Below are 22,007 nucleotides of genomic sequence, written 5' to 3' on the forward strand. Positions count from 1 at the left end.
CACAATCATGGCTGCTCGATTCCACAATGCGACAGTTTGTGACGTAGGTGAAACACACCTATATCTCCAAATGGAACAAAATTGTAAGCAGTGCATTGGACTATACCAGAGCAAAGCTAACACAGCGCATAACGGTTATCTTGACAAGATCCTGTTTCCCTGCTGGCCGCTTCGGGGAGGAGGGATTCTAAGGTTGCTGTTTGTTGCCCAGACAGACAGCAAGATTAGCTGTTTGATTACAAATTATTCGTAGGTAATTGCGACAACAGTGCGTTTCTGCCAGAATGGCAGGTCCCGCAACAGAAGAAAGCTTGTCTAGACTTTAGAACAAAATCGGCAACTATACCCTGTCCCAAATATCTCTGGAGCAAGGCCTCGCCTAGTGGCGGAGATGAAGGGTGTGACGTTGCGATTATATATTATATAAAACCGCACCATCGCAGTTTACAGAAGGAACTTTCGTTTGAGAAAATAAAAAACGAAGTTCTCATGTCTGCCGCCAGAGGGTAGCTCCCTCTGTCTGCTGTACACAGAAGTGCTGCCTCCTGGCGACACTACCCAGTACCTCCCTCAAAACTACGCGGAAATTGCTGGTCCTCCCACACTTCCATTTTCGTGCATAGATGGGAACCTGAAGGGACATACTTTCACCAGGCAGCTGCAGTCGCTCTTTTATCAGCCCGATATTCTAGAGTCGTTTTCACGTTCAGAAGAGAGAAACCGCACAGTGTTGCCAATGCAGCGCTAGCTCATGTCGCCGGGAAATGATGACCTTCCTTCACAATGAAGGTGTTACATATTTTGTATATATAATGATAATCATATTTAATTATTAACATTAATATTATACTGTGAACGTTACAGTTACCCTTTTTACTATGATCCATTGCGATCACTAAACACGCGAGTGTAATGCACGAATATGACACTTCAGAAATCACTTAACCCTTATGGACACGCGTGAATATTTGTGACACAACCACACGCATGGGGTGTTTTCCACCCCACACTTTATATTGCAGTTTTTTACAAATGTATGAGTAAAAAAGGTTTTCTGTTGTTTTTTTGTTAACAATTAGTCTTTTCCATAATAGTTAAACATATTTTAGCTATATAAAACAACTGTATAGTGGTTTGAATAATTGTTGATTAGACAGTTACATTTTTCTTCTGTATTTTAAAGTATCGTTAAAAAAGAAGTAAAAATGTTAACTGTACCCAAAAAAAATAGTTTTTTACTTGCATGTGGTTACAAGACAGGGCAATGAAACAACTGAAGGTATTTTAGTCATAGGTTTATTATACAAATTTATTAGTAAATCACCATCGAGTATTGGTCAATTTAGCCAGCTGTTTATAATATCATAAAAACTTTTTCCCAAACCAACAAAATTTTTAGAGTGCTTTTTTTAATTTTTGATAAAATCTAAACAAGAGTATTATTTAAAGAGATACATTTATAAAAAATTATAAAATTTAAATCAAATTTACAACATGTTACTTAGCTACTGACAAAGGTTTTTGTGAGTGAATGTTCAAATTTATTCTGGGCAGCATTCTTCGCAGTAGATTAAGGTGTGCTCTTTACAATGCTGTCTATTATGCTTTCATCTATCATACACAACCACTCATCAAGTGGGGTTTTTGGCTTCTTTAGCAGCGGCTTTTACAGTAGGATGATGTGTACTTACAATATTATGAGCTCTTGTCCTTGCGTTTTGTGGTGGTGTTTGTTTCTTCCATACAATAGTTTAATCTTTCCCTATATAAGTGTTAAGTCTGTAGGCCAATGGTAGTTTGCTGTCACTGTCACTTTCTTCACTTTTACCACTGTCACAGTCTTGTTCAGTTTCTGTATCATGTTCACTTTCGTGTAAACTGTCTTGTTCTGCATCACTATCTTCGCCGACAATTGATTCATTATCACTTCCACACTCATCCAACATGGACAGAATCCTCGCATGTTTGCTACCCAAATTATCCATTTTTGGAGTTTTTTTTAAATATGCAACTTAAAACACCATCTAGACTACAGTTCATAAAAAAACGTAACAATTAGTTAAAACAAATAACAGAAACTAAAAAAGCAGCATTTTGGAAATGTGTAACGTAAGCACACGCGTGGGGTGTAAAGCACCCCTGGCCAAGTTTGACGATGTTCACTGAGTGACAGCTGCGCGCAAACTGATTGACCTTGAGTCAATGACTAGAGGGGCAATCAACGGAAAGGTACCTGGAAGGCCACCAACAGAAACAAAACACTTTTAAACGTAGTAAAGAAGAGAGACTGTCTGGGGTGGATTACACCCCAACGCGTGTGCATAAGGGTTAAAAAAGTAAAAATCACTGAGAGCTCACACAACTGAAAACACTTTTTCGGGAGAGGGAAAAAGTCTAAACAGACCAAAGCAGATCTCTCACTCAAGTAAGGGGACCCTGGCACATGGGTTAGATTCAAGTTGAAACCCAAACAAACAAAAGATTTATGGCCCACGTGAAATGATAAGACGTGAATGACTCAAGCAAGGCATGTCATGTCATATTTCTATCTTGAAGCCCCATATTTTGTCACGTGTTGGAAAGCCTTTCAAAGGTTAATATGGTGTCTATGAATTTATGTTTACGTTGGAAACTGAAAGGTGATCTTCATTTCAGCATTAATGTCTACAGTAATGTAAACGAAAACAACGTGTATTTGCGACAGCACTAATGTTGCTCACAACAGCAGCATTGGAAATAATTGTCAATTATTAAATTTAAGTAATTTCAATTCTATTATAACAAACTGCATGAAGTTCATATTTTTACTGAATGGAAATAAAATAACTCCAAAACTTGGTGGTGATTAGCTGGAATGCTGCGGTGAGTCAGCTCAAGATGGCCAGACAACGTCTCCTTACTTCGCGCGCGGTTCGGGTTAAAAAGAAACTCCAAATGCATGGAAGTAATATTTCTGGGAACCTTTGAGTGGTTATAAAAAATAATTTCATTATTTTCTCCACAACTTTGTCGCTGGAAGGTTTTACTTGGAATTACAGAACAAAAAATGGCCAGCGACGACATATTCTACTGCACGAATATAAAAAATCTCCACATACTTTATTTGAATATTTTTTAATGCGAATATGTTTTAAAGTATTGATAAATTCTGAGTACCACCGTCACCTATGACAATTAAAAAACAGTGTCAATTTTTTTAATAATGAAAGCTTCAATTTTACGGCATGTTTCAACGTTAGGAATGAAAACAATGTAAAAATTGTGTTTTCACAGAAAATTTGCGTTTTTAATTTATCTAAAATTATGTAAGCAAGTTACCAGTTTTTTGTGTTCACCATCGTATTCTCTACAAAATTTCATGCAAAACTGCAGGTACCGATTTTACTTAAGCTAAATTTGTAAATCCAGAAATTTGACAACAGCGCGCTCGTATTTCCCATAAGAAAAGCATTGCCCATAAGAGCCCATTGTGTCTTCTGAACGTGAAAACGACTCTAGTACCGTATCATAGAACTTGAGGTTTTCATGGTGAGCAACAGGAGCATGCTTTAGACGATCTTGATACCGGACTGTGAATTGACTCGCCATGTCACCGAAGACAAAGTGTGTAATACACATTTAAGGCACGTAGAATCGGAAGGTTCTGGTAAAATTGCGACCACACACAAAGGACCTATAGTGAAGTGAACATAAAATTTTGAACTTAGTGCAGCAGGCCGTACACGTCTACTTTCGGACCTTTTGTTATTTTTTTGAAGCACGAATTCATTAGTTCCCTTTTGAAAAGAAACCACGGCACAAAAGGTGAAATTTTGACTGTCCCTTAAAATGGAAACAACACATATATTAAATTTTCGACCATTGCAAGCATGCTCTCGCCAGATTTGTGAAATGGGTATCCTGTAGTCAAAGCCGTATTCACGCGCATGATTGTTCTAGATTTTGCCCGTCGGCTATAGGATTGTGAATGCGTCATTAAACAGAGAACTGATCAAAGATAACTTCCATTTGGGCCATAGTGTAGATTATTCGTCTTGGTGGGAATATTGAAGAGGGATTGCAAAAGAATATTTAACAAAAAAAGGCCTCATACGTAAATTCTTGTGCGTCAAATTCCCCCACCCCCATTGTAGTTTTACCTTCCGTTAAGTTTTCCTTCCAAGTAGAAGCGTCAAATCGTTGGCTTTTGTGATAGTAAAGTTACATACTCATGTGTAAGTAACGCGACACAGATGAATAAATCCTTAAAATATAAATAATTGTTGGATGAGATAAAAATACGTAACCAAACCCTTGTACCTGAATATTGTAGTAATATAAATATATATATATATATATATATATATATATATATATGTGCCAGGCTCGCTGGTCGAGTTGTTGGTAACGTACGTGAACCTTTATGTGCGAATGTTACTAGATGCACGAAAAGGGGGTGTCGCATAAATTGTGGTTAAATTAATGTCTGTTATTTAAGGTGACAATAATATTGTTGATAGATGTGTTGGATATATATATATACGTACATTTACATATATGTGTACAATCAACAGCAAATGAATTAGGAGAAAAAAGATTTTCTCGACGAAAAATGAGTTGGCAATGCTGCGAACACTGAGGCAATCTTGATAAGAGGCTTGAGGAGCGTCGAGCTAACTTTCCTGAAAAGCACAACTCAACTCCAGTATCGAAGGTCATGCTACACGTGGATTGGCAACTTTCGGGAGCATGCTGTCTGTCTACACAATTCTCCCCAAATGCCTGTTTGAAGATGAACCTTCTGCTCGCATTTTATTTTTCAAATGTAGTTCTGACGTTGTAGTCATTTTACAATTATTTGTATTTGTTCTTATTTTGCTTTGCTTTTATGTCACCTTTAAAATTAATCGAAACTATGAAGATGGATGATAATGAGATTAAATTGATGAAGAGACACTTAAAAAAGAGATTGCCAGACCAGGACTCGAACCCGGAACTTAAAGCGGATAAGGTGGGGAGACCGCCAATAACCCCCGGCCATGAACTGGAGTATGAAAATTTGTAATTGCTCAGGAGTATTTTTTGTTCTGTTCATGACTAATACCTGCTTTCGGACACTTAATTTATTAGTGACACACTTCGTTCGGTGGGGACAAGCCACGTATTGTTTGAGAGGAGGGACACATCTCGTTCATATACTAGAAACAATCATGGACTATACTTGAAATGTAACGTGCTAAACAATACTTTCGGAGATCAGTTGGACATAGCAATTTTGATATACAAGTTGCATTTTCTCTACTTATTCATTATGCCTAATAGATAATCTCGCAACAACGCAAAATGTTTTAAGTGACTCGAATTCACAGTGACTAATATATACTGGACCTACATATTTTAAATGCAAAATCTAGGTGACGAAAATATGCCTCAACACGAAATGAAAATGCAATATTCATTCAATACACTAAAAAAGCTAACCAAAGCAGACTTTTAACAACATTACACACGTAACGTTTCCATCCTCTAACAGGGTTTTTGTTGGAGTAAGATTCACATGGCGTAATAGGATTATCATTCACTACAAAGCAATAGCTATAAACATGAGATAAACCTGAAATGAGGGGTTAGAATTCACCATAAGAGAAGTGCAGCAGGTAAAACAAAACACATATGTAAGGAAGATGTGTGTAAGTGTAAGTTTCTATGTGAAAATTGACTGAGTGGTAGCACTAGACGGTTTTACGTCAAGGATCCTAGGTTCGAATACCGATCTGGGCATTGGTGTTGTTTCTGAATGTTCTATTTATTTTATCTTCACTCATCTTCATCGTCGCGATTTCCCGAAAGTGGAAGAAAAGCGACGCTAAATAAAAATAAAAAAATATGTGAAAATTAGAAGGTTAATTAAGAGCTGATAGGTAAAATATACTCTATGAGCGATGTTCGATAGAAGTTCTGTTAAGATGTCAAACCTGTAAGAAGCAAATAGCGAAGTTGTGTGAAGGACTGAAGATAAGCTTCGATCACATGGTCACCTGGATTGTCTCGAGCTGAACTAGTAAATGGGCGATGTTTAATCCCCAAGGCCATTCTGCAAAACGAATGCCAAAAGAGGCTCGTGTGTGGATTTGGTCAGCATGAAATTGTTGGATGATGATAAGTGAATGGTATTTTTTCTGTTTTCGTTATTTTACGTTGCTTTTCTATCTCTGGATCTTGAATGACGAATAAATTAATTTGGTGAACTGATAAACACAAAAAAGCCAACCCCGTGGCTAATTGGTTAGCGCACGCGCTTCGAAGTAAGGTGAAGATGTGTCATTGTCTGCATCCCACTTCCATCTATCACATCTTCAACCTTCATCATTGCGATTATCCGAGATTGGTAGAACAGTGACGTGAAATAACAAAAATATCACCCTCGGTGTCGATTTCAAAGTTTGAAGTATTGCTGTTTTTGCATTCAATAGCAGCTCTAGATTGTGACAGTGATGTGAGATACTTCTGATTTTATAAGAAATAGTAAAACGGGAAGAGCGATAGATATTCCTCTATTTTCAATTTTCTCTAAAACTATTTTCCCCGACTGTGGTTATAATGAATTCTATGTAGTATGAGAAATATACTTTAATTTATACTAATTTATTCATATGCAACTGATTAAGAGAGCCTCCACGATGGCGCAAGGAAATCGTCGCCGCATTGTAATCAAGGAGTTCTCGGTTCGATGCCCGGTGAAGGCACATAGTGATTCGGATTCTAGTTTAAACTGTAGATCTCTTCCCGGTTTGCCTATTTGTGCATAAAACTCAGACTCAGAATGATTAAAGACTTTTCGAAATATTCTGTCTGTATCGGAATGGCAACTTTCTTCAGAACGAAAATGAATTCGTAAAGCAATAATACGCACAGCACTTCTAATTACCCACTGCCATTCAACACGCTACTATTCGTAAATTCAGAATTATTATTTTAGGGTTCAAATTCTGGCATCTGAAAGAGGGACACTTGGCCCCAAAAGTTTCAGGTTTGTTAACATTTACTAGTTAAGGATATTTTTATTAAGCTCCTGGGACCTGAGGAACAAAAATATAGATCTTTTAAAATGATTTCTGAAATTAAATGCAGGCTAGAAATTATGCAGCACACTAGCCCAGGGACGCTATAGCTTATTCATGGGATGGAAAAATTGTCATTTCCTGGTCTCAGCATGGAGTTCTATCTCTGCAGTGTTTCCTTATCAATTTAATGTAATTATCATCCATCCTCATAGTTGCGACAAATTATAAACAAAGCAAAATAAGAAAAAAAATATTGTAACATTACTGCAATGTCAGAACTACGTTGGCAAAAAAAAGTGAACACCAGATCATTTTCAAACAGGCATTTGGGGAGAACTGTGTAGAGGTAGACAGACAACGTACTCCCGAAAGTTGCCAATCGACATGACCTTCGGTACTGAAGTTGTGCGTTGAGAAAACTTTGCTTGAAGCTCCTCAAGCGTCTTATCGCAAATGCCTCGGTGTTCGCAGCATTGCCAACTCATTTTTCGTCGAGAAAACCTTTTTTCTCCTAATTCATTTGCTGTTGATTGTACATTTAATTGTTTAGTGACAGGTTTTGAAGTAAATAAAAGTCACGATTGTTAACGTTTTTGCTTGTGCTTTCTTTGCGTTTACACATCGCTATGCACTAATGTAAATTGGGTAACCATCCGTACGTTATCTTGTCGCGCAACGCGCACACCGCGTAATCTTGAGTGTATTTGAAATGTATGGTGTATTCCTTTTGTGTAATTAAAATTGTTTGTTTTCAGGCGTTGATATATATATATATATATATATATATATATATATATATATGTTTGCTCTTGAATTTTGGGGGTTGCTTTTTGCGTGGACTTAGTACTTTTGGCAGGGGAGAAATATTAAGCATTTTCATATCTTTGTTGGTAAAATTGGTACCTAACGGACGTATTGAACGCGTGATCCGTTCGACCCACTACAACAGGGCTTTGCTCGCTGATGTGCGCGTGTGGATCAAGCAATTGCTGGATGCACACGCGATAAAGGTGTTTGGGACGTTTTGCCTAGGTTAAATAAATAGGGTTATTGACTATTACCATCTCCGGCATTGCTTCCAACATACCGATCCCTCGCGGGCGTCGATAATCCCAAAACCAAAAGGACACGTCACAAGGGGAGGGGGGGAGGTCGATTGGGCAGAGGTAAGGGGAACAGGCTGCTAGGAAGGCTGGTAACTACAGTCGCTTTCCTCCTCTCCATGCATTCACATTCCCTCTCACGTGTTCATTTGTGGAGCTGTCTCGTGTCACTACTTGCACAGGGACTTCTTTTCGTTCGCCTGCTCCAGATATAAATGGGACAGAGTGTATGCATTGAAACTTCCTCATTCTACGCTGTACTACCCTAATATAGACACACATTATATATAGACACAAGAATAAATGTTAGGTTATTAATAACAACAAAATCTAATAATACAAAACATTTGTTTTTAACACACAAAATAAGATACAAAGTGAACATCAAAAAGAGTACAATCAGAAACACTATGTAGGAACTGAGGAATGTACAACAGCAATGAATGCATTCAAATAATTTATGGCACTCGAACACAATTGTTTACCACAGTCATGAACACTAGTTTTTCAAGGCAAGAGTTAGTCCATCGCCTATATTCAAAAGTGAGACAGTGACTCTAGCATCATCTCTCAGCTTTTCATTCAGTTCCTTTGTGTAGATGGTAGCAGCATCTGTTGGATTGGATTGGACCACAGTTCCTCGCCACAAAACATTATCAAAGGATATCATCCCTCCAGGCCTCAACAACTCCAGGCAACGCTCATAGTAATTCCAGTAGTTTTCCTTGTCTGAAATGAACACCACAAGAATTAATAACAACTTACTGAATGCCAAATGGTTGTAAGCACTTCAAAAGATTATGTTACGTAATCCAGAATAGGGCATTTCTTTGATATGTGAATTCAATTGGTTGACCAGGAGATAAACAACTGGGAAATTTTCTTTTGACTGAATTCTAAAAGTAAAACTATCTCCTGTGGATTGCATCATGTCATGAAGCAGGGTTTCTCGAATTCCTAGAATTCTGCGTGAATTATTTATTGGCTCCAGGAATTGTGCTTGAATTTTTCTCCGTAGACGTGAAAATCTGCAAGTTTTATTAATGCAATCTCATTGAATTTATAAATGTCCTGAGGCAAGTTTTTTAGTTTAGTTTTTATTTTTATCGAGAAAGGAAGGGAAAGCTGCGTGGAAATTAAAACATAATTCTCTCAATCTGTTTGCTTTGTTAGTGTCCTTTGCAGAATGAGATTATTGTGAGATAATGTATCTGGAAGCTGATCAGTTAAATTTGACTTCAAAATTCTTATTCAATTAACAATTATTTGTACATTAGTATATTCCATGCGTAACGTTCGTACTTGTATTTGGAATCTGAGTACCTTAAATGAAGTACCTATTAAATATTAAGGCTGTACCATTTAATTGAATTGAATTAGAATTTTTGGATACATTAATATCACACACACCTTTTATATTGTTAATTCTATATATGTGATCGCACACGTGTGTGTGGGGGGGGGGGGGGTAAGTAATACGTAAGGTTGAAATATAGAAAATATCTGCTTGTACCCTTGAATTTTTAGAAGCTTTGGAAACCGGGAATTATGCTTGAAATTTATCATGGTTCTAGAGTGGTCACTCACCCTGTGAAGTCCCACACATTTTCGTTCTCAGCCGTAATGGAGGTGATGTGATCAACACCATGCTCTAGACATATTTACCTCCCCCCACCCCAGGGTTGCCCAGGCTGGGTGAGCTTCTCAGCAGGGACTTTGCCAGATAAATTCCCATCTAGCACAAGCCACCCTAGGAATGGAACGTGGGTCTCTCACCTTGTAGTCAGACTGCCATACTTGTATTCATTTCATTCTACGTATTTCAGTTATTTGATGTTGCTTTTCTACCTCTTAGTTTCACAGTAATGATGAGACTGAATAATGAACTGATAAAATGAATGAAGGGGCAAACGGATTCGAACCTGGAACCTCTCTCCCATTGAGGCTGGTTGCCATACTTGTATCCATATAAGTAATAAACAGTTTCAAATAATATCGTCTCCTGTCAGGTATATTATCAGATGCAAATCGGAATATCACTCTACAACTTACATATTTTTTTAAAAACATACAAATTCCAAGTGGCACATGCAAATAGTTTTATTTTTATATTAACATAAAAGGAATTATGACACTTGACAGTTTCAAAGACCTCATACTTTCCCTACCTCCTAATAAGGAAAGAAGATTTTTTAAAAACATATAAAATTCAGCAAAATGTTAACTGAGAAAATATTGACACACTCTATTCCAAATGCATTTCCATCCAAACAATCAAATGTAGATTTTTTTTTTTTTACCTGCATCAATAAAAGCAAAGTCATAAGTTCCAGCTTCGCCATTCTGTAGCAGTTCGTCCAAAGTCTGCAATGCAGGTTTGATCCTCAGATCAATTTTATCAGCTACACCTGCCTCCTCCCAGTATGGACGTCCTGCAAAGAAATTACATTGCTGTAGAAACATAACAGACTTTGGGAGTTGAATAAAGTAAAAATTTATGTTACAATCTAGGAATTGCACCATTCAATGAAGGCACCTAGAAAATATATAGGTAGGTTTACACAAATCCTTGATCTTGGCAGTAATTGAGGTATCACATAATCCCACAGATAAAAGAGACAGATGATAAGAATTGGCGGGGTATTCAGCCCTTTTTTCTGAGCAAAGTCTGAGAAGTTTCGTGTAGGAAATTCTGAACTACGTTTTAAATATAGTGGGGGGGGGGTCTTATAATAGAAGAAAGACATTCTACAGCTTCAGTCTCTTGAAGTTGTTTGTTCCATCAATGGCATTGACTGGTAGGGAGGAGAAAGATCTTACTCTACACACACACATGTGAGCATATGTACTTATTTATTTTGTCATTAAATATATATACTTAGCAATATATCACTGCATATGAATAAAAATGACATGTTTTTTTCTGTCTTGTTCTGTATTGTTTTGGGTGAAGCGCTTCTATATTGCTAATTGGGTGTTATATGATTCTATAGTATAGTTTAGTAATTTATATTACATTATATTTGTGTATGTGTTCTACCTGTGTTATGTCTCACTGTATTATATTATGTGTTTCTCTTGTTTTTGTTTTTTTATTGGCTACCTTCTGTAAAAGGAGATAATTTCTCTGTTGAAGGAAATAAATAAATAAAATAAATAAATAGAATATATTAATAAATATTTAAAAAATACATTATTAAATACATAGAAAGAAATTAATTTGTTACTTTTATATATATCAGATATTTATAAAGTTAAGATAGTTTTATAATGTAATAGTTGACATGAAATATGTTTTGTTTAGTTTTTCCTTTCTATTAATAGAAATCGTATTTTTGTCTTGCATTCTTGTTTTAGTTTTATTGTTCATATTGTTGGTGTGGATCTGTTAATGATCTCTTGAAATAGATAGTGTGTGTTTCTAATATTATCCTTAGTGAAGTACAGTATTGTGCGAAAAACTATTTTAATATTCTTGTATGACTCTTGAATATTTTAAAGCAAAATGCTTGGTTAATGGATTCATACAATTGGAATGGAATACTTACACACTAATATTAATAAATATTTATAACACCTTTAATCAGTAGTGGCAATTCATTGTCAAAACTGAGAGGAAAGGGGGGGGCAAGGAGACTTAATTGTTGTCTTGGTAGACAAGGCTTAGCTTTAAGAGGACATAGTCTGGGGGTAACTGTCCCCCTGATTGCCGCCACTGCCATGAATTGTTACAATTTTCAAGCATTGGTATCAGTATTGGTGGTAAAATCAGTAAGAATATCAGCACCGGTATGGGTATCGGTTCAAAGTAGTATTTACTCAGCCCTACCATTAATGCTATATTTTGTTCCACAAATCGGACTTCATGGACTCACTGTATAAAGAAATCCTGATGTGCATTTCAGATATCAGAAATATTAGATAACAACACATTCATGCACTGAATTACTTGCCAATGTCTGCGAACTGCTTTTGCGTGTCGCAAGCAACGACCTTCCCATCATCCGGAATGCAAAGGGCTGCAGAAAGGGCACTGACACCTGTGTACACACCAACATCAATCACTCGCTTGGCACCAATGGTCTTCATCAAAAGCATATTTAAATTGATCACTTCCGGCGTTCCCATCATTCCACCAAACTCATGCTTTCGAGTTCTCTCATGCAGCTTCTCCTGTACGGGGTGGAACCTAGAATAGAAAATTAGTACATCATGTATTCATAGGTGAATGGAAGGGGGTAGACACTCTCTGGCCCCCAAAATATCCCCCTCCTCACATCTCAGTTAAAAATATATATATATATTAAATGAACAGATAAAAGGTGTATTTCAAAAACATTGGTAAGCTTTCTTTCTCTAAAGCATTTATTAGTCTCGGTGAGAATTATTTGAGGTGCATTTATTGCAAGTCCCAAGGCACTATTGTTAAAAGAAGGAACAATTTTGTATAGGTTACAGTCAGCGGCGGAGCCAGGATTAACCATTTAGGGGTGCTGAGAGGGTGCGGAATGAAATTTAGGGAGTGCGATGTTGCGATGAAAAATGCATATATGTTATAACACCATTAAGCCTTGTTTCCATGACATGAAAAACTCAATATGCTGCCCAAGGCAGAAATTTATTTTATTTTAAAATATAAACTAAACGTAATGTTTCAACCTTCTAGCAAGGTCTTCTTCAGACTCTGTACCAAGTACAAATTCTGCCTTGGTCAGCATATTGAGTTTTTCATGCATACATGCTTTAGCCACTAAATCAACTTCTAATAGCCTTCTATGAATATATGCCAATGACTTGATTCATTTTTGCTTGCTTCCTTTGACCATAACATGTTCAGAGAAGCAAATGTTGCTTCCCTTTTAGATTAGTATCAATGACTTGCCTGTAGTATACAATAATAGTGGCCTCTCTTCAATACTCAATATTTTACATATTATAATGACTACATGGTTTTCGTAAGTCAAAACGTAAATGACATTGCAACATATAAAAAAAATCTTGTTGAATTAACGAAACACGTTTAGTTAAGCTATTTGGTAACTGCAAACAATGAACATAGTACCATTTACTAAAGTTGGTAATTTTGAACAAATTCTATGATAAGTATGATAAGCACATATGCTCGATTACTGAAGAGCATTTAGTACTTGTGAATAATCATTTCTTTGTCGCTTGTTTAAACAAATGTTTTGTTGCCAGAAAGTATTTTTCAAAACTTTTTCCTCTGTGAGGAGCTAACAGTATTTTCGATAGAAAATTGGTTTTACGAAAGGGGTGTGGAAGAAAATTAAGGGGCACGTAAGCACCCCTTCGCACCTCCCTGGTTACAGTTAAAGAAGGCCCTTTTTCTTCAAAAAATTTCTCATACCAGCAGTACAATTATAACTTCACAACCTTGAAATTACCTTCTAATGCTGAACATTATTGAATAATAATGATAAAGATCTATGACAGTACTTTAGATCGACGTTTGAATTTGCCACTGAAGTCCCAAAGTTCGTGTCCTAGCCTGGGCAAGAGTGTTTTTTTATACTTTGAGTTTTGTCACATCATCAATTTAATGTAATCATTGCTCATCCTTGCAATTAGTCAGCAGTTCTCAGAAAAGCGATGCTAAATAACACAAATACAAATAAACAACTATATAACAGAGGCTATATTCTCAGGAGGGGAGAACATGGATTTAGAATTCAGAGTTGGGAATGTATTTAGAAATATAGAGCATTGGAAACAATATAGAAGCGGTAAATTATCTGTCTCCCCCTCCTCAGTGGCGTGCCCAGGATTTTCGAAAGAGGGTGTATACTTTTTTATTAGTCATTTCACATTTTGCCATCATCTTCTGCCTTTGACATTTTTAAAAAAAATTTGGGGGGAATACTGGGCTAAAGGAGGGTTATGACGCCCCACCAACCCCTCCTTGCACACGAAACCTCCCCCCTCCTTTCGACTCCAAAATGTTGAGTAATGAACAAACGTGTACTTACTTTGTCGAATGTGATAAACAGTATTCCAATATTTTATTCCCTTCGTTCCATGGTGCGATGCTCTTTCCTACAAAGCCCTTTGAGGATGTCATTCTGGCTTATGGTAGGAGAGGCGATTTTATTTTTCACCTGAAAATATTAAATATGTTGATGAGAAGACACGTGAAGAAAAGTAATTGTGATTTTAAAATAAACTTACTTATACAAAAAAAAGAAAGAAATTGATAACATCATTCTTAGAGTTAGAATTTTCTTCATAAATTCCAGAATGAATATTTGTATGCATAGTAATAAAAGAAAAAAACTTGGTATCTCTCCATCACATCAGGGACAGCGCCAGGGGTGGGCACGGGTGGGCAAGCGCCCACCCAAAAATCCCTGTGCCCACCCGATTGCCCACCCAATCAAATTCAATAAGTACATATACTTGGAGATATATGAATGACTCGATAAATAAGTATTCTGGTGTTCATAACATGTATATTTTACTTGTGAATATTATCTATGCTAGAAATATTCACATATTATCAACCCAAGTAGTGGGTTTTGTGGTATAACCAGGACCGGAAAGGAAGAGCCCTCCTCAAGCAGATTTACCTATACTTAAAACTAGCTCAACATGCCCATATGAGCTTTTTGCTCAAGTGTGGAACCCCCTCTAATCGAAGATTTTTGTAAAAAAGCCCTCATGGATTCCATGAGAAAGGAAGAGCCCCCTCAGATTGTTTTGCTTATACTTACAAAAGTTGCATCAGCCAAATTTTTGTCCATAAACTTGTCAAAATTGGCCACACTTAAAACTAGGCCAAGATACACATACACACCCATATACACACATATTTACTTCCAATTTAAGTTTAATTGGATACCAGCTTCAATCTAATATTAAAACAATGTAATATGCAGAGACCCTCTAGAATTGCTCCGTGACTCTCTCATTTCTTACATCATAAACATATGATTTTTCTCCTATGAGAATAACACTACATATGGTGTCATCAGGTAATGCCTCATGAAATTCACAGATAATTTTAATATTTGTTCTGTCATTCACTACAACTTGTTTTCTTTTTGAAGCATTGATTACAAACATGGGTCTCTGTGTTTTGAATTCATCTGGTGTGTAATACATCTCAGTATTGCCAGTAGTGACCCTTTTGAAAGCCGTAAAAGCCTCATATAATTTAAGAAAATCATCCTTTGACATATCTAAATTGTAATTTTCTCTAGGAAAGACCTCATTTCTGCCATTTTTAAGATATATGTTTTTGATGTTGCAGTTATCAAATTTGCTTGAATTTTTTTCCTGATTGTTGTGTCTTCCAGTCTGAAACAATACCACCACAAAATCAGGCATGTCATATTGAATACTGGAGAATGAATTTGTAGCATCAAATTCATAATATGTACCAGATGCAGGCTTCTGTACACATTGATATGTATAAAATTGCAGAGGAACCTGTGGATTTTTTATTATATCTGCTTTGTATTTAAGAGCATAACTGGCCTCATACTCAACAACAGGGATTCTTAACTCCATAGTCTGAATAATGCATTTGCCTGCATCTGGTAGGGTATTGGGCAGAGCTTCTCCTGTAGAGTTTATTGCACTGTACCTCATCAAAGCATTATTATCATTTGCAGCTCTTCTAAATGTGATTCTTAAACCACCCTTCCACATAATATCTTTATAATCCGAGAAGAATCCTGGCAACAGGCGCATCGGGAACAGCACTGTGTGGTTCTTAGATAATATCTTATCACCAGCTTCAAATCCACCGATTTTGTAGTATGAAGCCTCGGTTTTGGATAATTTTAATGTGGCCAAAGCCGTGGAGGTAATGCCGGGATAATCCACTCTGTTTATAACAACGCCATGCTTTCTGATCTCAATTTCAGAGAATAGATGCGGCACAAAATTATCTACAAGTCTTATATTTGAATTTGCCGGATAATCGGTACCATCGAGCTTTACAACATCAAATTTGATGTATAAATCTGCTCTGTGGGGGTGTATAAATCCATCCCCTACATCAAGATCAACCTCAATCTCTGTGTTGGGTTGATTTAAATTTGCAAATGTCCTCCTGTTTGGAGGGAATGATTGTAGCTCATAACTCTCAATATTTTCCATTTTCTTCTTGTATGTATTTTTATTTAAATATTAATCTCTATGATTGCAGTTGTTGTGGCTCCAGCAAAATCAACTAATTCTTCTTTTTCATTAGTGACCATCAATTCAATATAATCTATTCTATTATGACACACAGGAAAATATAATGTTGGGGATGGATTGTAGATGATAGGCTCCATGAATTCAGAATTAGGCTTGAATGTTGCAATGATGCCTGTTTGTTTGTGAGTGCCTATGCCATTTGATTTGGTGATCATACCCTCAGCCACATTACAGTGAATATTCAGAGTCTCTATGGCCAAGAATTTAGGTATATTCATAGCAGTGTGTTTGATGCCTGGTTCAAGTTTTGTGTTGTTCTCAAAGCCTAACAGCTCTCCTATAGTACCCAGATTCACTGTTTCTGTGGCAGATACAATTTCTACTCTGTGAGTGACAGAATTTTGACTTAACACTACACCTCTGGGTAATTGAGCATTTAGAGTGGATAGATTATACTGCCCTGGAGTAATGACAATTTTTTCATCCCCAACTGCAATTGTATTGTTGTGGTGTGTAATATTGGGGATTAGGTACATGCCATAAAATGCCCTGAGAGCTATTGTTTTGGGATATACAATATCATCATGCAATTTGAGTTTCAATATTGAATTTTGGCTGGTGAGATGGAATACCCCCATGATGTTTTAAATACCACAAGGCTTTTTGAAAATCTTCAATTGATGGTTTATTTATTTGAGACATGTATCTAAGAACAGATAAACACAAATGTCCGCAATTAACATCTTTGAAGTTTTGAACACGGGCATTATTGTAATAAAGATTAGGTGATTTTAGATATTTTATTAAATTTTCAGGAGGAACACCTCCAAATGAATCAAACACAAATGCCTTATTGTTTAAATATTTAAGATAACAAATCCAGTGAGTGCCCTGATTTTTGTACTCATCCAAATTAACAATGCCACACTCTTTGTTGAGTGGTTGTTCTGGTAAAGAATCAGACATGTACACACCTCTAAAATGTTTGATGCCCAGTGGCTTGATTAAAGCTTCAATATCTTGGTTTGTAAGCGGCTCTTGTTTTTTTTAAACTTATTCATGGCTCTCTTAACACCTTTGCCTTGTTTCTCAATGGCCAGGTTATGGCGCTTCAATTCATCTAATTCTGCCCTATTTTTCTTGGCATCTATTACTGTTTTTGCTATGGCGGCTGATCCCCCGGCCAAGCTCCCAACAGCCCCGAGAGCAGCTAAGATGGCAGGGATGGTAAATATAAATCCCCCCACATGTGATTTTTTTCTTGATTGCTGTAATTTTTTTAATTGGGGGGTACTAAGCAACAATTTCATACCATGCCCCTTTGCAATACAAGAATTTTTTTTCTTGCGCTGCTTTTTGGTCAAAAGACTGTCAATAGTTTTAAGAGATTTGAGACCTGCATAAGGTATTTGATACATAACACCCTTGGCCTTCATTGTAGGTTTATTATATACATATTCACAACCCCCACCCCAATTTTTGTTTGGTGTTCATAGCTATGGTGGTTCCCAATGCTGCTATTTTTTCACTCAAAGAAGCATCTTTGCTTACAAATCTGCCAAATGCAGCCTCTTCTAATTTCTTGTCTGCAACATGTCTCTTGTCAAGATCAGAATGTGTGTTGTATGCTATGTCATGGTCTCTACAAGCAGCATCTAGGGGATTAACACCAGGATCACCTCTGTTTAATCTATGATCCAATTTTGTGCCTGGACCACAATACTGATAGCCTGGAATATGTAGTTCAAATGGCAGCTTGTTTATAATGTCATTAACAAGGCCCCGACCCTCAGAAATATTCCAAAATTTAGGTGGTAGAGTATTAATTATTTTTATAAGATATCCAATCCCCTTAGTGTCATTCACTATAAAATTAGACAATTTTGTACTTATCATGTCCATAATTCCAACCTTTTCATTGTAAAAATTGTGGTTCCCAGCATTTTCCTCCCCAGCTATCACCAATAGCCTATCTACAAGTTTCCTGACATCATCAACCCACACAAATTCTTTGGGCAGGGTGTTGTATTGTTTGATTCCACTGCCAGTCTTGATCTGTGACCATATGGGCTTGATTAAATTATTGTATTTTGCCCCACTGCTCGACTTGACTCTTTTTTGTGTGGGATCATTGTTCTGGTATAAAGCATCTGATTTTATTAATATTTCTTTGTAATCCTCATAATCTTGATCTGTATAGCTGCCAGGCCTTTTCCTAGTCATCAGTTCCCACAATCCAGGTGTTCCGGAGTACTTAACAAAAGCACCTTTTTCTCCGAGACGAGATTCTGAATATACAATTATATCATCTCCCATAAATGTTACTCTGAAATTGCCAATTCTATGAATAATGCTACCATCAAGCTCTGTGTCAGCATATAAGCCAAACACCTCATCTTTATTGTCTTTAGGTGTGGTTAAATATTTTTGAGCAAGAAGACCCAATTCAATAGGATCCTGACTAGCCTCAATTCTTCTAGGAGCAATAGGACTAGGTGTGTGAATACTTGAAAGTGGGGTGAATGGATAATCTAATATGTTCCTAGCAGCTACAGGTACAAGCTCTGTGAGCAAATTTTGATTTTGCTCTGTAACAGTTTTGATATTCTTACCTAAATTATTAATAGCATCAATTACAGGCTGTTCTGTTTGTTTGTGTTTTTCATAAATTCCACGGTTCTCTGATTTCCATCCCTTAAATCTTTTTACAAGATAATCTCTTAACTTAAGATCATCAATGATTGGCCTTTTCATGTTTATTTATATACGTCTCTACGTCTAGAAAATTGTTGATTTTATTTCTGTATTTGCCACTATTGGGTGTTCTTGTCATATCAATTGTGACAAACCCATAACTGTCCTGGTTCCAGCACTTGCTGCAAAATTTGGAAAAATCATTGTAGCTCAAGTCCCCACCTACATATTCATCATGTATGTGTTTGAGGTTGGTATGGTCTTGATGAAACACACATATAAAATTGCTGTTGTCTCGGATCAGCTGCTTGGGTATTTTTGAAAAAGTCTGTGCCAGGTAGAAGCAATCAATGTTTTTGTGCCGGCCCTGTGTAAAAAAATTCCTAACCTTGTTTTGATTATCCAATATAATATCATCAAACACAACAACAGAATTATCGAGACAGTCATGAAGTGGCTTAACATCTGGTTCAAAAATGGCAATATCCAATCCATCATATAGCTTCATCAGCTGCTGATATTTTAATTGTTCCAAGCTCTTAGAGAAGATATACAAGTGCCTGTTTTTCCAGTCTAACCAGTTGGGTGCCAATAAAAAATTATCAACCATTAGTGTAGTTTTACCACAAGCAGATGGCCCAACAATAAGACACCTAATATTATCAGGCAGCAACTTGCCATTTCTCTTATTCTGCTGTTCAGGTTCTGGCAGCCTCTTTACAACATCCCAGGTGTTCATATTATCACTTTGTTTGCATCGATCCAGCTGTGTTCTGGAAGTCCCAGCCATTTGACAAGTAACTTGTTGCCTTTTCTGCGGATGATTTTTTCTATGAGATATGTGTCAGGCTGTTTAGTTTTGCTGAGCTCTTCTTCATAAAACCTGCCTTTGAGAATTTCTCCTCGGTGATCCTTTATTATATATGTGTTAAGGGTCCCGGGTTTAACTTGAACCACTGTAAATAATTCAGTGCTCCAGTTTCTTGTAAAGCCTCTCTTGAATAAGTGCTTATATTTGCTTATTCTTACTTGATCACCCACCTTGTATTTGGCCTTTCTTGTTGTTGGCTGATATCTAGGATAATAAACAGTGCTGATCAATTTTTGCTCATCAGATGAAGTTACTTCAGAGGGTTTCATGTTGATTGTGGAATGGACTGAGTTGTTATATTTATGTAGAAGTTCTGGAAGAATATTAATCCATTTATAATTACCTTGGAGGGTAAATTGTTTATACATAAGATTTTTTAAGGTTCTGTTGAATCTCTCTACAATTGAGGCCTTGAGGTCACTGTAACTCGAATAATGTTTTATTGCCTGGCTTTTAATAAATTGTTGAAACACTGAATTATAAAATTCTTTGCCATTATCTGTTTGCAAATAGCGCGGGGATCTTCCACTCTGATTGATGATTGTTCTGATGGCTTCTGTAACACATGTTCCAGTCTTGGATTTGAGTGGCACAGCCCAGGCAAATTTTGAAAATGTGTCTATTACAGTGAGTAGATACTTGTAGCCCTTGTTGATTTTGTCTAAGTTTTTCAACTGTCCACTTGCCATTTCAATCAAGTCGCTTTGCCATAAATCATCTATGCCCTTTGTGACTACTGGGAGTCTCTTAAAATTATGTCGGGCCTGTCTGTGTAATTCATCAACAATAATTTTTCTAGACATAATATGTGAACAAGAATATTGCAACTATGGGATGTTCAGCAGCTGAGACTGCAGGATTTTCTAAATATAATTTGTCCCCTATTTGTATTTTAAATTCCAGAGAGCCATCATCTTCAGTATATGCTGTTTCCAATGTATTGGGATCTGTAAAATCCTCCAATTCTACACTGGTGATTTTCACTTTGTTGTCAGCATTTGTTATTGATAGGGTAGTGGTGTGCCTGTGGCTGAAACCAATATTTGATCTTGATTGGTCTCAATGTGCCCCCAACAAAAAACTGGTAATAAAATTGTGCAGGGGACAGCATATATATTTTGCCACCTGGTGTAAATGGAGAATCATATTCTTTGTTGGGGATGCTGTACAATTCAAGAATTACTGAATGTTTAGGATTTTCAATTATGCCTGTTATTTCCTTTTCTGCTGTGAGCAATCTGCTTGTTACAGATTCAAGGTGCTCATTGATAGTCCTAACAATCTCATCGTGCCCAGGCTTGATTCTTATGTCCACAACAAGTTTTTTGTATTGCTGCACAATTTCTTGAAGCTGGGTGGCAAAAACAGACAGAGCATTTGCTTGATTGGATTCCATGGTCCCTAGCTGTTGCTTGATATTAGCTACAATTTGTTGCAAATTTTCAACAATTGCCAATTTTGAATTTTGAGCTGTAAGATCATGGACCTGCCTTCTGATATCCTCAAACAGGGCATGCAGTTCATTAATATGTTGATTGGTTGGTAGAGTGGCCACTGTCTGAGTGAGATGTTTGATCTCTGCCTGGATATTCTTGATATCTTCTGATTTCAATATGCGATTCACTGCTCTCTTAATATTTTTAAGTTCCTGTGATGTAGGCAGATTTGATACAGTATTTTGTAAAAATTCAAGTGCCAATTTCACATTGTTTAATTCAGAAGCATCAGCCACATTTTGCATAGCATTTTGGAGCAGAGCTATATCTGCCTGAGTGGGTGTGGATTGTTGTAAAATTTCAAGTTTTGTTTGGATTTCATCTATCAAGTGATGAAAATGAGATAGTTCAGATTCAGTATTGAGGTTTTCAAGCTTTGTGATTTGGTGCTGGACACTGACAAGGGTATCTACAATCCCAGGCAATCTGGATTCAAGTACATTTGCCAAATCACTTTGCACTGCTGCTATTGTACCTTCAAGATGGGTTATGGAACTTTGAATTTTTCCAAAATCTTCATATGTTTCAAGTTGCAGCTTAATATTTGCTACACTCCGAGTTATTGCATTCAAAGCATCAGAAGATGGCAAATTGTTCATAAAATTTTCAAATGTCTCAATTTTTTCTTTAACCTCGG

At 36.7% G+C, this 22,007-nt stretch overlaps 1 protein-coding gene across 1 annotated transcript in view; it reads right to left on the minus strand.

Annotated features, from left to right (window-relative positions):
- Positions 1–8,446: 8,446 nt before the first annotated feature.
- The window catches only part of LOC145991207 (catechol O-methyltransferase domain-containing protein 1-like), a 58,174-nt gene continuing 44,613 nt past the window's right edge, over positions 8,447–22,007 (minus strand). Inside the window, exons 2-5 of the mRNA XM_083127464.1 lie at positions 14,134–14,262; positions 12,100–12,335; positions 10,447–10,578; positions 8,447–8,875 (exon numbers count right to left, since the gene is read on the minus strand). Coding sequence (XP_082983590.1) covers positions 8,646–8,875; positions 10,447–10,578; positions 12,100–12,335; positions 14,134–14,225 — 690 coding nt within the window. The 5' untranslated portion in view covers positions 14,226–14,262 and the 3' untranslated portion in view covers positions 8,447–8,645. The remainder of the gene's footprint in view (positions 8,876–10,446; positions 10,579–12,099; positions 12,336–14,133; positions 14,263–22,007) is intronic.

Source organism: Lepisma saccharinum, chromosome 1, assembly GCF_977018435.1.
Source record: "Lepisma saccharinum chromosome 1, izLepSacc3.1, whole genome shotgun sequence".
Lineage (NCBI taxonomy): Eukaryota > Metazoa > Arthropoda > Insecta > Zygentoma > Lepismatidae > Lepisma > Lepisma saccharinum.